Source organism: Euleptes europaea, chromosome 6 (genome assembly GCF_029931775.1).
Source record: "Euleptes europaea isolate rEulEur1 chromosome 6, rEulEur1.hap1, whole genome shotgun sequence".
In the NCBI taxonomy this organism is placed as follows: domain Eukaryota; kingdom Metazoa; phylum Chordata; class Lepidosauria; order Squamata; family Sphaerodactylidae; genus Euleptes; species Euleptes europaea.
This window is the reverse complement of record NC_079317.1, coordinates 55,293,459-55,309,796: the sequence shown is the minus strand read 5'-3', so window position 1 is coordinate 55,309,796 and position 16,338 is coordinate 55,293,459. Positions and strand designations below refer to the sequence as shown.

Genomic DNA, 16,338 nt, shown 5'->3' with positions numbered 1-16,338 from the left:
GGGAAGTGTGATAAAATAACTTCTTCCCCTGTTTTTCTGAGGACTGTTTTTCAATTTTTCCAGTGTAAAAGGTGAGAATTTTGAGAAGCTAAGTGGAAAAAATTCCAGTGCAACATTTTCTTTTTGGGAATGAGTAAAATGCTGTTTGAGACAAGGAGTTACTCATTCAAAATGAGTAATAAGATTTTACGTAAGGCTAGGAGTTACTCATTCAAAATGAGTAGTATGCAGATTTTATTTAAGACAGTCAGCATTAGATGATAATTCTTGTGTGTATAGTGTAGATGTCTAACCTGTGTATACAGCCTGAAGAAGTCAGGAGGGCTCCCCCTCTCCTGGCTTTCCGCAAACTATGCAGAACTGAATTATTCAAGAGGGCTTTTATATACAGGCAATAGAGTTGCACTGTACTAAATGATTCACAAAGTTTCTTGGAAACATTATCAGGGCCTGTGGTATGTACTACTGTGTATAACTTACTGAAACTAGGATCCTACTATGGAATTTTGCACCATTTAATGTGTCATCTTAATATTCAGTTATGTTTTTAGACTTCTGGTTGGCTCTACAACCCTAATCTTATTGCATTGTTTATGGAATGTCCCATCCTGTTGATGTTTCGCCTCACTCTGTGTATTCCGTCTTGAGTCCAAGTGAGAATAGTGGACTATAAATAATGTAAATAAATAAATGTGTAGAACATATCAACAGTGTTATGTGACTAATCTTGTACGCAACTATATGCTATGTATATAGTAAGAGCTCAGTGTTTTCAATTTTATGAAATTTAATTCAATATTCAGAGATGCTGCTAGTCCTTTTGTGATTGCATGAGACTGGATCTGTTAAAATAATACACTTTGTTTACTATAAGCACTTTCTCTTTTTAACCTTTTTCTTACCTCTCGGGTGGCAAAAACTAAAATATATGTGCTAAGGTAGCACAAGGTATAATTGCAGTGCACTTTTTCTCTCTCTTTCAAAAGTTGGGCATTTTAAGAAAGCTTAAAATTTACCCTTTTAAATTCCATAAATATGCCATATAGTACAATTTTAATATTCTTACCAAGTTAAAAATTATGCATTGTATGCTGTGGTATCAGTAAAATAAATTTAGGCTTGATAAGGAATTGTTGCATGTATTTAAATTTCCCCAAAATTTTTGGGTTGGCGGGCTTTTTCCCATGGCTTCCAAATTCAAGTATTTTTACATCTTGCCTCTGATTTGAATGCCTTTTTTGAAAGTTATAATTTAGGTATAGTGACATCTCCAATGTCTTCTGCAGTAAATGTTGTTGAAAAGTCATTTAATATCTCCACATTCTCAGTTTCCCTTCTCATATCTAACGGTTATCTCCTTTCTGGTTTACTAATACTAATGTATTTAAAGAAATGCTTGTTTTTTGCTTTTTATGCCTTTAACAATTTGCTACTCATATTCCTTCATAACATGTCTTATTGCTGATACACAGTGCTTGTTTGGACAAAGTGCTTTCTTTTTTTTTAACTTCCCCAATTTGAGCAAGACTGCTGTTTAAAGGAAGCCATTTTGCCTTTTATGGCTTGCTTGAAACTGTTGTGTATCTCTTTGGATTTATTTATATTTATTTGTACTTGTAGTATAGAATTTTTCTGAACATATGTTACATTGGTTTTCATCTCCAAGCAGCAAAAGGGATTTAACCCTCCTGAGTCTTTCAACTTCCTTCTAGCTGATTTCTTTTCGATGGAGGGGGGATTCTGGCTTCTGAAATGTAATGTGACTATGTTCTACGCAAGTGTTACTTGCATAATTGTTTATTTTGGTTGTGATAACTGTTCCTGAACATTTTGTCAATTCTTGCCTCTCTGTCTATTTTTGCCATCAATTCACAGCTGACTTATGGTGACTACCTAGGGTTTTCAAGGCAAGAGACTAATAGGTGGTTTGCCGTTGCCTCCACGTCATAACCCTGGTATTCCTTGGATGACTCCCATCCAAATACTAGCCAAGGCCAACCCTGCTTAGCTTCTGATATCTGATGAGATCAGGCTAGCCTAGGTAATCCAGGTCAGGGCTCTTCCCTCTCATTGAACTGATGACTAGCTTTAACTGAGGTTTGTTTGTTTCAGTAATTAAAGGAGTTATTTTATTTAAATAGCCGCATCTCTAGGGGACTTGAGACAATTGGGTATTGCAGCATTGTTTTCATCACTATGGTGCTTCAAGGGCATGGAGCACATATGCAGCATCTATTTTGGCAAGCATAAGTATTAGCAGTCACATCCCTCTTCTGTAAAAGAGTCTCTAAAGCAGGGCACTCCCCCCCCCCCATGGGTATTCTCTGGATGGTTCTGGGATCCATCTCGTGGTTTACAACCCTTCATAGGAAGGGAGAGAGCAGCTGACCTTGTCCCATGGCCTAAAGATGTGCTTGGCTGAACAAAGGGGCCAACTGAAGGGTCATTTGTGTTAGTTACCTCAAGGGTGATCTTATCAGCTCTCCTGCTGTTTCCCCTCTTCAGCGATGCTCCCTTGGATTCTCCCTTCAAGACTGCCAAGAACCCATCCCTATACTCTATCCCATCTCCCTCTTTTCTCTAGTTAGCTCTTGTGTGCTGTGAGTGGTGTTTCACTAGATTTAAGTACTGTTATTTTCCTTTTTATTTTTATCACTTTATTGAAAAAATAATATAAAATAAAACTTGATTCAACTTCCAACAACTGCCTACATATTTGAGAGTTCCCACTTGGGAGGATCCTGGTATACATTGGTTATTTGATCCCAGTTACCCCCTCTCACTCCCTGTCTCCATCTAATTCCACCAACTTAAATGGAGACTGCCTATGTAGGGTAACATAAGAAGGCAGCAATCTTCTATCCTAAACCAGAAAAAGGACTAAGACACAAGGAACAGAATTCATCTAGAACAATGGCTCTTAATCTTTTAATCTACTGCCACCCCCAAATACATAACATTATCATTGAATAGTTTCAGGTGGGTAGGCATGTTGAAGTAGAACAAACTCTGAGTGCCTGTGTCCGGCAAAGTGAGCTTTTACTCATGAAAGCTCATATCCTGGAAAATTTTGTGGGTCTTTAAAGTGCTGCTGGACTCAAATTGTCATTGAATATCTACCTATTTATTTGAATATTTACATGCTGCCTTTCCTACAAACATGTCAGCTCAAGTATAAAACAAGAAAAACACAGCTGTACAACTTCTTTTCATTAGTAATACCTTCTTTATGCCCATTTTTTTAAAGTGTTATACTTCTTTACACACACACACATACTTCTTTTTGAAGGCAGATGGCATAGCAGCCGTACACACCTTTTTGGGAAGATATTTTACATGAATATGCAGAGCCCATGGAATGAGACTTCCTTGCTTCCCCCCTTCACTGCAGCCTAGTGTTGCTCTTGGGAGATAGGAGCCCCAGAAGCAGCGTGGGGAGGACATTTGGGCTCTAGTGGGACAGGAAGCAGCAAAGTCATAGTCCATGGATGGAAATGCTTGGTTCTGCAGAAATGTTCCAGTGGTTCCAAGCCACTGTCTTGAACATGTTTTAATACTTAAAAAGTAAGCTATGTTCCTTAAAAGGCTAGTTTTTAAAAGAAATTTGTTTTTAAAAAAATGTGTCTGCTAGAGCAGTAGAAAATATTTAATCTTAATAAATATCAATGTCTAGCTTAAGCCATCCTGTAATGCAGTAGAATCATTTCCCCCCCAATACGGAGACATCTCTGTTTGCAGAAACAATGTGTGTGTTAAGTGCTGTCAAGTCGCTTCTGATTCATGGTGACCCAATTAGTCGATGTCCTCCAAAATGTCCTATCTTGCCTTGCTCAGATCTTGCAAATTGAGGGCTGTGGCTTCCTTTATAGAGTCAATCCATCTCTTGTTGGGTCTTCCTCTTTTCCTGCTGCCTTCAACTTTTCCTAGTATGATTGTCTTTTCCAGTGACTCTTGTCTTCCAGTTACCAAAGTACAATAGCCTCAGTTTAGTCATTTTAGCTTCTAGGGACAGTTCAGGCTTGATTTAATCTATAACCCACTGGTTTGTTTTTTTGGCAGAAACAATACCAATGTACTATTGTTGTTGAGTCACCACAGCTGATTCAGCCCAGTTGCTACAGAATAGGATGATACATGTATCTATTTGTTCATCATGTTTTCTATTGTCTCATTAATTTGACTATTCTAGGCTTTAATTTTGCAAGGAATAACTTGAAGGTACCCAAGAGGCATATATTACTGCAACCCTGTATTGAATACTTCTGACCATTTTAACTATTCTAATTTTATGTATTTATTAAACCACAATTAGTGACAATTAGGGTTCATATTAGGCAGACTTTTGAAACAAACTTCAAATCCTGGTTTGAAATTCTGCAAAGCTTCATTTTGATATTTTTATTTGTTGCTTTTCTGCTGGATTTGCTTCCAGAGTCACTTACAGTTCAAGTAAACGACCTTTTAAACTTAAATCCAGTTGCTAAGATGGACATTCCATGGTGGTAGTGGTTTAAACAGTGAAAGAAGCTTGGCCAAAAAATATTATCTTTTAGAACCTAATGAAATGCTTAAAAGTTGGGACTGTCAAGGTAGAGATGATTATAGGGGCGGGGAGCATCTTAAGTCCTCCACTCATACTCCCACCTTCCAACTCCTGATAGCCCTCATAGCTTGGCCTAGTGATATCCTTGCCAGCTCCTGGAAGTGCAGTCCCATGACCATAACCCAGATGGCAGAGATTATTTTCAGGAGCGGCCCCAGTAGCTGTTAAGACCTGATTAAACATTGGTGTCTAAGCCTTAACTCTCAATGAGGCAAGCAAGGAAATATATTTTAGGTAGGAGAAAGGAGTATATGTGAAGAACACGTGATCCTTTGGTTTGTTCCCGTAATCATTGTTAAGAGACTGGGAGAGGTACTTCTGAATACCTTTGCCATAGGACTGAATCAGTAGAAATTATTGTAATCCCTTTTACTGCAGTAGTTCTTGGTGTTCCAGATATATAACCTAACTGGACTTCTTTGTTGAACAAGATGAAATGCAGCAATACTTAATAGATCTGGAACCTTGTTCTAATGGTGTCAAGAGAGAAGCCATTTTAGAGGAAAATTCCAGCTAAAACTCTCATCTGCTGGCAGTCTGTCTGCTTGCAGGTGTCAGCCCTCACCCCCAACTGATGGTTACTTGTCAGAGTAATCTCAGAGCCAGTTAATTAGTTCACACAGTTCAGCTATGGATTGGGTATGGAGGGGGGAGCTTACTCTCACACCAGAAAGTGCCATGGAGACAGCCCTGTGATTGGTTGGGAAACTCACGAGGCTATAGCTGGCAACGTCTATATTATAGACTATAGTAAAGAGAACATCCCTATTTTCCCCTTTCCTCCACCTACCCACCTTTGCTGCCTGAAGCTACTCTGTGTAAGCTCCGGAACATCATGCTTTAGCTCAGGGGTGGGGAGCCTTTTTTCCGCCAAGCGCCATTTGGATATTTATAACATCATTCGCGGACCATACAAAATTATCAACTTAAAAATTAGCCAACCAAGCCCCAAGCAGGCAGCTGCTCCAGATGACCCTCCCTCCCCACACGGGCAAGCAGGCAGGCATCCGACCAGTGGCACACTCGCCCACCTGGTGGCACAGGATGGTCTGTTGCACCAGCTGGGCCTAGCCCTCCAGCCGGACGCCAGAGTTTCTCCTGCTCTGCATGGCCGGGGCTGGATTCTACAGCCGGCTCCTGCTACCTCCACCTGGAGGCAAAACAAACTCTTATTTGCCTTGAATAGAGGCTATTCCTGTCTGCGGGAGTGGGTGGATCGCCAGTCTTAGATCCTTCTGAGGTAGAGATCTGCCAGGACCCACAAAGGGCCAGACCAAATGATTTTGCAGGCCTTAAACGGCCCCCGGGCCTGACGTTCCCCACCCCTGCTTTAGCTGTAAGAACCACCATTGCTGCCATTAGGGTAAATAAGTTAGAATAGCCAGTTAGTCTTTGTTATTTTATGTGTATTATGATCACTGAAATATATGCTTTGCTTTTAATAACTTTTCTTGAATTTCTTTAATAAAGCTTTTTTGCTTCATTTTGGATGAGTTACTGGGGAGTGACTTGAACCTACCCAGGCCTAAGTTCGGTTATGTTACTGCACCAAGGCAGGGTCAGTCTTGACAAGTGCTTCATTAAGAAACATGCAAAATATAAAAATGTGTTTAATTGTGCTATGGCATATTTTTAAAAAGAAATAACCCAGTTATTCACATTTCAAGCGTGACAGGTGCAAAATTCAAAGTTGGGTTCATGATTGAGCTAACTTAGGGCTAGTTTTGTTTTTGGTCAGTATCCTGAAATTTATGAAACTTGAGGATTTTTAATTAAAAATGTTCATGTTTTAGGCTACTCCTATAAAGATTAATGCAGATTTTAGCGATGACTTAGTTTATCATCTGTGGTTTTTCCTCAGACAATACAACTTAGCTGTGAGAAATGTTTAAAAAAACAAACTTGTTCCCTTTAGTCATAATCTTAGATAAATGATTCGTTTTACAGAAACTTCCAAATCCTAAAAAGTAATCCTGTTATCTATAAAAGCAGACCTGAACTTTGAAGGCACGGATAAGAGAACTGAGTAGTAGCTATTATGATGGGTGTAACTGCTGGCGGAGGTAGCAGTGAGCAGTGAAATGCATTACATAAAATATATCCATTGTTAAGCTATGTCTATGATACTCCTGTAAATAACCTTTACATTATTAATTACGGTATTTGAATAGAGTGTGCAGATTCTATTTTTAACACTGATCATTCAAAGGTCCAGTGCTGTCTAAAGCAGTGCTGTCTAAAACATGCCAATAAGTTTCAGGTTTTTTTTTACAAGGCTTCTTAAAATATTCATTGGTTTAACTTGCCAAATCTTCTGATCTTCCAAGACAGCGATTGTGGGCGGCCAGTCTGGGGCCATGGCAGCCGCAACTGGAAAATTACCAGCAACTTTGAAATGTAGAATTGTTATCCCAATTGTTGTTCTACGTAGATAACCTCCACTTTTGTAATTTGGCTTGTGATGAAGATTTTTGAATAGGGGCTTAGTGACTGTCTACTTGCCAGCCAGTCATCATTTCATTTCAAAGTTTTTGGACAGTCATATTTAATAGTTTGGAAAGAATGGACTCAACCAGGGCTTTTATGTGAATATTTTTATTATATTTTACTATTATTCTCAACAATCCGTGCTTTATTTCTTGCTATAAAATGAATGAGAATTACTTTAAAATGTGTGTGTGTGTTTTTAAAACTATGCATCCATTTCATTGAGACATTGCAGTTACTCATTATTGCCTTGGAAGCATTGCCTAAGGAGAGGGCCATGAACTCTCAGTGAATGAGGTTTGAATAGGTGATATATCCACAGCAACCATAAAACATTGATGGGTTGCATCTGATGGGATGATCATAGTCTGTGATGTGACAGTACTATATAAGAAGAAGGAACAGTGTGCTGTCAGCTTGTCTTTGTGCATATTTACTCCAGAATTGCTAGATAACCTTTTAGAAGAACACTCATAGCTTAAAGCATATCATGCTTATACCATACTATTTTACTTGTTGGAAAAATGCTAGAACAATGACTGTTGACTATCCAATAGCACTATGGTTGCTGACATCTTAAATATTTGGATGTGTCAGTTCCTACTTTTAGCTTAGTTTCATCAATCTTTACTTAACAGAAAAAAATATTTATCATAGGTTTGTTAAGGGCCTACATATTATTACCTTTGCATAATTGATGGATCACTAAAAGGCAGCCAAAAAGCAGAAGACAGTGACTGAGGGGTACTTATTTAAATCATTAAATTAGATGAAACATTTTGGATTACGGGGCTCTTCATCTTGAGCCAGGTCCTGCCCCATTTGTTGAGGGTCCAGTGCAGTAAAATTTCTGAACCTTAAGCGTATCTTTAGTATAAACTTAAGGCTTGAAATGAAAGTGGGGTAGCCTGAAATAACTTACAGCAAGCAAAACCCAATCTAGTATTCTACCTCTTCCCCCTCCACCTTCTCCAGCCCTTTTTAAACTGCTAAAGGTTTTAGTGTGTAGGAGTTTAGTATTAGAGTTCTGTGTTCTCGTTTGAGGGTAGTATCTGCTTGCACTTCAGTTTCCCCCCTAAACGTTTACTGTTGGAGATAAGTATGTTTAGAGAGACAACTGTGCTCAGTCAGTAGTGGAGTAGTTGACCCAGTGAAAGGTTTTGTGTATGGGAGGAGCATACTGCTGTTAGCTGGCCAGGATGCAGCCCAGAGGTTATTGTAGCATCTTGTTTTCAGCCTGCTTGTTATCTCTGCCAATGCATATTGCTTAGTGTTTTTCATGAAAACATGACGTGAAATCTCTGCTGCTAGGTCCTAGAGTAAAAAGAAGGGCAGCGGTTCTATTGCATGCTTAGTACCTGCTTAACTTTCTAAAAAGATGATTATGCTTTCTCCCATGCAAACATTTGACAAAACAAAGAATGCATCAGAATCATACCTAAAATGCATCACAGGGGTCATCTAATCCTTTCTGTTATGCAAGAGAAAAATGTTAAAGCTAAAAAGGGTTCTCTGTACGAAGAAAATATATACTTCATTGAGAATAATTGAGGAGATATAGGACAAGGAAATAAGGGATGAATGAGCCTGGAAGGGCTATAAAGATGTTGTTGGTGTATCAGAAGCTTCTCTCTCTTGAATACAGAAATCTCCTCCTTAGGCTACGGGGACACAGTTGCACATATTAACTTTTATTTCTCCCCTTTTTGATAGGCTCTTCCCTCTTCTATGGTGATAGTTGCAATCTACTGCCCAGTGATAGCTGCTCTCTTCATAGTTCTGAAGATGGTAAACTACCGTTTGCATAGAGCGCTTGATGAAGGTGAGATTGTGGAGAGGAATGCAAGTGAGCATATAGATAGGGGTGCAAAAATGGAACAAGATGACTCTTCTGCAAGGAGAAAGGACAGTAACGGGCCTAGGTAAGAAATCTTCGGTGTTAATATGCATGTAGCATATTTTTTTGTTAGTTTATGGTGAAAACATGCAAACATGCACTGCACAGAGCAAACTAACATAATCTAATAGGTTACCATTGGAATATATATCAGAGCATTCTATACTATGAGAGACATAGGATAATATATACAGCTAGATCCAAATCCATTAGCACAGTGGAGACCATCAAGATTTTCCAGGTACATGCTTTTGAGAGTCAAAGCTTTTGTTTCCCCCATTTTATCCTTGCAACAACACTGTGAGATAGATTGGTCTGACAGTGTGTGACTGTGCTAAGGTCACCCAGAGAGCTTAATGGTTTGAATCTGAGTCTCCTAGATTCTACTTCAGTTCTGTAACCATTGGACCACTCTGGCTCCAAGTAATTATCTCAATTAGAAGGAAATGAATTTCAGCATGCAGCCTTGTATTACAACACAATATCTTAGTTATCTTTTGTATCCCATCTTACCTTGTTGAGTCAGTAGCTCTTTAAAATAGAGCAGCATTTTTCAAAGTTCTCAAATTCAGGCTCACTTGTTGGATGTGCTCTTTTTTCTGCAGGGTGCTAATATAGGTGGGATCTGAAGAGTTGTGTGAGAAGCTCCATAAATTCACCAAGATTTCCAATTGCTTCCAGCCATTTTAAAAACTGGCTTGGGAAGTCGGGAGACTCACAGTTGTTCCAAAGACTGTTTTGGAATGTTGTGTGTATACTACTGGCTCTCAGTGTTATGGTTAGAGTATCAAACTAGGATCTGAGAGATCCATCCTCACTCTGCCATGGAAACTTTCTGGGTGACTTCAGGCCAGTCACATCATCAGTCAATCAATCAATCGACCTTTATTGGCATATTCTCAGAAATATAGCATAGACGGTACACAAGAATCCTCAAACCATACATTTCCCATATAAATATAATTTAAACTTGGATCCTAGTCTTGACAACTTCCGTCAAAAATTCCGCCACTTTTAATGTGACTTCAGGGATAGAGTTATTCATTAGAAACAGGCATACGGAAGATTCTTGGCTAGATTTCATTTTATCAATCAAGGGTAAAATTGTTTTCTTACGAGGGCCATCATGCAGAAGACAATTTAGGATTATATGCTGAAGTGTATCATGTTGACTCAAACCTCATAAACATAATCTTTTGTCAAAGGGGATATTTTTAAACCTACCCTTTAATACCTTTGAGGGGAGGGGAGTTACATACTCTCAGCCAAACCTACTTCACAGGGTGGTTGTGAGAATAAAATGGAGGAGAGGAGAGCGATGTAAGCTACTTTGGGTCCCCATTGGGGAGAAAAAGAGGGTATAAATGAAATCATATATAAATAAACATGGTGACTCTGAATGGTTCTTGTTAACTATTACAGGTCTACATCAAATTGGTAAAATTTGGATTCGGGTATATTGGACCCCAAAATTTTCAGGGTTCCCAAAAATTATGAATCCCCATACTGGTATGAGTTTTGTGTGTGTGTCTGTTTCGGGAATTAAAAAATAATTGCAGTCTATTGTACCCTATGGGGAATATTTCTGAGGCTCGGGGGTGGTTTTCAAGGTAGAAGTACCAAATTTGAATCTTAGCTGCTGGTGACTCTCCTTAGAAGAACCCCCAGGTTTGGTAAAGATTGAGTCAGGGGGTCCAATTTTATGGGCCCCCAAAGAGGGTGCCCCATCCATCCTCCTTTGTTTCCAAAGGAAACAGAAAATTGGACCCCCCAACCCAATCTTTACCAAATTTGGAGGATCTTCTAAGGCGAGTCACAGCTATGCTGCAAATATGGTGTATCTACCTTTAAAAATAGTCTACCTAGAGCCCTGAAAAGATGCCCTATAGACTACAATGGAGGGGGATGGGTTTAAACACCTGCAAAGGTGTTTTTTCCCCTTTTAGCGGCTGTAGCTGGCGATCCCGAAATGATTCCAAGAAAAGCTGGTTTTTTTCAACTTTTTCAGGATTGGGATTGCCGGCTACAAATTAAAACTGCATTTTAAAAAAAATTCGTCTTTGCTAATGCACTCCCCTAGTTACTGTATGTTGTGTTGCGCAGGACTCTTTGGGGAGAAGGAAAGCAGCAACAAGGGAGGGTTTTGGCTAGACAGGGAGGGATAACTTTTCTTTGTTGCTGCTCATCTGGAAAGACTGGTTGATCTCCACCTAGCCAACCACTAAGGAAAACTGCAACTGCTCAGCCACTGATACCCAGCTGAATATCCTTTATGACCATCTTGAGGATCTCCCACAGCTTGCTCTAGAAGTGTGGAAGCTCTTCTAGAGGGGGGGGGGGATGGCTTTTAGGATTTAAAATATCTTCCCAAAGGAGTGTACATAATAAAAGCAATCCAGATTAAATCAGTAAAGATTCTTACCTGCCAGAAATAGTGAAGTGAATGGCTAATTGTTATCTACTGTCAAAGCTTCCTACTACTAAGAACATAAAATGTCATTTTTTCCCTGTCCTTCAGGGGTTAGTGTGATGCAGTCTGAAGCTGCTGTTTCTCAGGAGATTTTTTGAGTAACAGTATACCAATATGTTTTACTTTATCACAAGTTTTAGCCTTCTATTCTTGCCAACATTATCTGTGTTTGGGCTCATGCTTGGCAAAGATTGTAGTGTAGTTCTATATGAAGTTTCAGAAGGAAGTGATAGATTGAAAATGTCAAGTAGATAATTGCTCCATTATTTGTAACTGTGATGGCTTTTTACAGTACATAGAGTTTAAGATCTTCTAGCTGGATCTCCTGGTTTGTTTGTGGGCAGGGGGGATATCTTGGAAATGATCAGGCATTATCGCTTAATTTCATTATGCTGCCTAGTTAATAAGATGCCTTAATGGCTGTCTTTGAGGAAAGACTTGCCTCAAGTGTGCTTGATGAATGAACTTTGAAGCTAGTATCCAAAATAATATCTAAATGGTCTTAAGATGTTCATGTTTCTTTTTAAGTGACCCTGGTGGAGGGATTGAGATGTCCGAATTTGTTCGAGAAGCCACCCCTCCAGTTGGCTGCAGTTCACGAAATTCCTTTGCTGGCTTAGATCTAAATAGCCAGGTAAGAACTTACCCTGGAATGGCTGCTTCTGGTCACTTTAACTGTGATTACTATGCTTTCAGTTTAAGATCAATCTTTTTAAAATGTCCAAAATATACTCTTTTCATTTTTATTTTCATCCTCACTGTACTAATGCAATTTAAAACTTTCTCATTTTGTTCTTGTGGTTTTGTTTTAAATTTCTTTGTCTAATTTGGAAGTTTTGTGTCTTTTGTAAGGCTGCATGTGTCACAAATAGTTAAATAAGAATTTTAAGTCAACTTGTATTAGTTAGCAGTCCTGTTAAAGCTGTTTCTGCAGTAAGATACAAACATTTTTATTGTTGCCCTGCATGGGTTCTTTTAATCCTGGGTTGGTTAGGCTCTTTGAGACAGGTAATATGTTACTAGGCTGTAAATGTTAACAGAGCGCAGAGCATAAGTTCCGTTTGCTGATTCTTTCCCAGAAGATCATTGATGCTGTCAGAGGCTCAGATGTGTTTGGTGCCATCACTGGGCATTCTTTACTTTGAAGATGTGGTCATAGTAGTTACCTTTTCCAAATTAAATTGTCTTTCTCTATTGTGGTTGTTCTTGTGCATTAGTTGTTGGCGCATCTTCTAGTAATTTGTAAACTAGTTTGCTTGCCTTTTTTCCCTTCCAGAATGATATAAGTAGTAGCATAATTCTTTCTTGGGCCATGAGTAAACAAATTATATTATATGGATTACTATTCCTTGGGCTACAAAAGTAGCTTTTTTTTTAAAGAGAAAATGCTTTTGAGGAACAATTATGCATTTGGCATTCTTTGTTTATGTAGCTAAATACATTTTACTATACTATGGAATCAATGTTATTGTCATTTGTTTCTTTAACTGTATTTTAGCTCGGATCTGGTTTATCTCATCATGGAACTGCAGCTACTATTAAAGGTAGGGCTATATATAATCAGAAAGTATCCTGCTTACTTTGCTAGTTCTATCAATATATACAGTTGATACAGAGGAAAATGACACATGATATCTGAAAAGAAAATTTCTTGATTCTTGACACCTAGCAAGAAGTACAAAGTAACTTAAATTACCGTATTTCCCCATGTATAAGACGATGTTTCTTTCTTTTAAAATATGCCCCAAAAGTGGGGGTCGTTTTATACACAGAACGAATGCCAGACGCCGGTCGGACAGGGCAATGGGCCTCTTTCCCCGCTCCCCCTCTTCCCCTCCCATCAGCTGAGTGGAGAAGAGAGCTAGGGGTGAAAGAGGCCCCTCCCCGTGTCCGTCCGGCATTCAAACCGGTAGCCGCCCACCCCGCCCGACAGCTGACAGGTAGGGTGGGCCCCAACCAGTTTGAATGCCGGCTGGTGGCTGGCCAGGGCGATGGGCCTCTTTCCCCCGCTTGCTCTCTTCCTGTGGGGAAGAGAGCGAGTGGGGAAAGAGGCCTGTTCAAACCTCTTTTCCCGCTTGCTCTCTTCTGTTGCCCTGGCCGGCTGGCATCCGGCGTTTAGACTGGACGACCGAGTGGGTGGTGACCAGTTTGAACGCTGGACACTGGCCAGCCAGCCAGGGCAGCAGGACCCTTTGGCCGCTGGCTCTTTTCCCCACCCATCAGCTGACAGGCAGGGAAGAGAGGGAGCAGTGAAAGAGGCCCATCGCCCTGGCTGGCCAGAGTCCGGCATTTAGGCCAGTTGCCACAGGCCCCGCCCTTCAGCTGTTGGGCGGGGTGGGCAGCCCCCTATTTGAACGCCAGCCGGCCAGGGCAATGGGCCTTTTTTGCCCCCATGTATAAGATGACCCCTATTTTTTCTTAATTTTGGGTTCAAAAAAATAGGGGGCGTCTTATACATGGGGGCGTGTTATACACGGAAAAATACGGTATATAAATTTTGTCAGCCAGCTTGCAATAATGTCTCTACCTATGCATAATATAGGCAGGAGTCATATATTTCTTTTTGCTTCTCTTCTCCCCCTGAGGTCAGTTGCAATTTGCTTTCAAAAGTCACATCAAATATGAAGTCATCTATTTTAGGATGCTCTGACAAATATTTGTGTAGTAGATGAGTTTAATGAGACAGAAACTTGGATTTGCTTGTCACAATCCCTGGATATTTATAACTATTTTTTCCTGTGACAGTTAAGTTTATAGCAAGGAAACCAATTGATGGTATTTACTTTCTAATTCTCATGATAACACTAACGACTGCTTTAATTGTATTCGTTGTAGTAATTCTTTGTCTATTGTAAATTGTGTCATATAAGATGCTGATTGTTCACAGCTTCCTCCAAGATGCCTGTCTTGACATTCCCCTCCCTCTGTCCTCTGTTCCCTTGGTTTTATGCAGGGTTCTGGCCTCAGGCCAGTTTACCTAGCATGGTAGAAGCTACCAGTAATATTTGCTTTCTTACAATATTTGTCCCACTTTTATATTTATAATAAATATTAAGAGGTGACATATAATAATGTGTAAGACCTTCATAAAACATAAGCCTCACCAGACAACTTTTAAAAGCATGGGATGAAGATTCAGTTTTTAAAAATGCCTTCCCCCAAACTGTTATCGTCCAATCAGCCTTTTGTCTTGCTTAGGCAAATTGTATTCCTCCTACTTATTAAAGAGGCTGTTGGACTGGGTTGAGAGTAATGACATCCTTGGCTGGGAACAGGTTGGCTTTAGAAGGGGTTGGTCTGTCATAGACCACTGTTTAGTGCTCTCCCATCTAGCCGAGAAATATTCCTCCCCGCGAAATGGCACCATTATGCGGGTTTTATGGATCTTAAGGGAGCTTTTGATACCATCCCGAGGGAGAGGCTATGGTTGAAACTATCACATCCTACTATGGATAGAAGGTTACTATGGCTTATTCAGCAATTTCATACTGACCTCACAGCTCAGGTTCGCTGTGGCAACCAAGGAGAACTAACCGAGCCCTTTGAACTGGTCAAGGGAGTTAGACAAGGTTGCCTCCTTGCTCCTCTCTTGTTTAATCTATACCTGAATGATATGGCAACCAATTTCTCAGAGTTTTGCCACCCCCCAAAGCTTGCAAGTCATCCCACCCCAATTCTACTCTATGCTGACGATGCAGTTCTCCTGTCCCGCATAAGAATTGGTCTGAAAAGGTCTTTGCAAACTTTTTCTGAGTACTGCTCTAGGGAAGGTCTTAAAATAAACCATCATAAATCTAAGATTATGATCTTCACTAAGAGGAGAAAAATGCCTCTTTTTCGCTGGGTATTAGATGGCTTTGAGGTTGACCAAGTCAAGGAGTTTGTTTACCTTGGCATTCTGTTTTCCCATAGCCTAAATTGGAATGCCCATCAAAAAGCAGTGTCCAACAAAATTAAACCTGGGATTGGTGCTATTGTCAACATTTTTCACATCAAAGGTGGCAAATATATTCCAGGGGCTATTCAGGTTTTTAACCTGAAAATTACCCCAATTATCCTCTTTGGTGTTGCCATTTGGATAACAGTCATCAATGAATCTATAGATCATCCACTGCTTCAGTTCTTACGAAAACTCCTAAATGCCCCTCGATGTGTTGCTGGCGTTACTCTTCGTTCTGAGTTTGGCCAAATGTCACTTGAAGCTAGGGCGTAGTTGGCCGCCTTTAAACTACACCTCAAACTGTGCTTTAGCACTGAGGGGTTCCTAGCTTCTCTGAAGCATGACCCTTTTAAATCCTCATGGCAAAAAATCTTAGATGAGAAACTGTCGTTGTTGGGCTTCTCGCAGGATATGTTATTAGATCTTGGGAAAACTGAAGCTTTTACCAAAATTAAAAAGCGCATTTAAGAGCTCGATTATAACAGCACTACTTTTTGTGCTCGGCGCGTCTGTTCATCCCAGTTCTTTGGAATACCCCCTCCATGTGGTCTGCCTGCCTATACATATTATCTGACAACTGCTCGTCTCTGTAGAGCTTTTTTGCTTGGCTAGATTGAATGCTAACCCTTCTATGGTAATGCAGGGCAGAATTCTGAATATACCATACTCAGACAGGATCTGCCCTTGCTCTTCTGGCTCTATTGACTCATTAGCCCATGCCCTTTTGGAATGCCGCTTTTACGAGGAACTTCGATCGCACTATATTTCCCCCCTTTTAATATACAAATCCAATGCCTCTGTGACTGACATAATGCCTTTTTTACTAAGCGATAGAGACCCCAAGGCTACATTGTCAGTGGCAAGATTTGTTTCAATCCTTATATCCCTCCAACACTAGATATATATGCTGCTCAAGATCAATTGATCAAGGAGCTTCTAAG

The 16,338-nt window shown here is 39.9% G+C and overlaps 1 protein-coding gene across 1 annotated transcript in view; it reads left to right on the top strand.

Moving 5' to 3' along the window:
* PCNX1 (pecanex 1) overlaps positions 1-16,338 on the top strand; it is a 107,211-nt gene that overhangs the window by 10,133 nt on the left and 80,740 nt on the right. Inside the window, exons 2-4 of the mRNA XM_056851026.1 lie at positions 8,804-9,012; positions 11,986-12,091; positions 12,956-13,001. Coding sequence (XP_056707004.1) covers positions 8,804-9,012; positions 11,986-12,091; positions 12,956-13,001 — 361 coding nt within the window. The remainder of the gene's footprint in view (positions 1-8,803; positions 9,013-11,985; positions 12,092-12,955; positions 13,002-16,338) is intronic.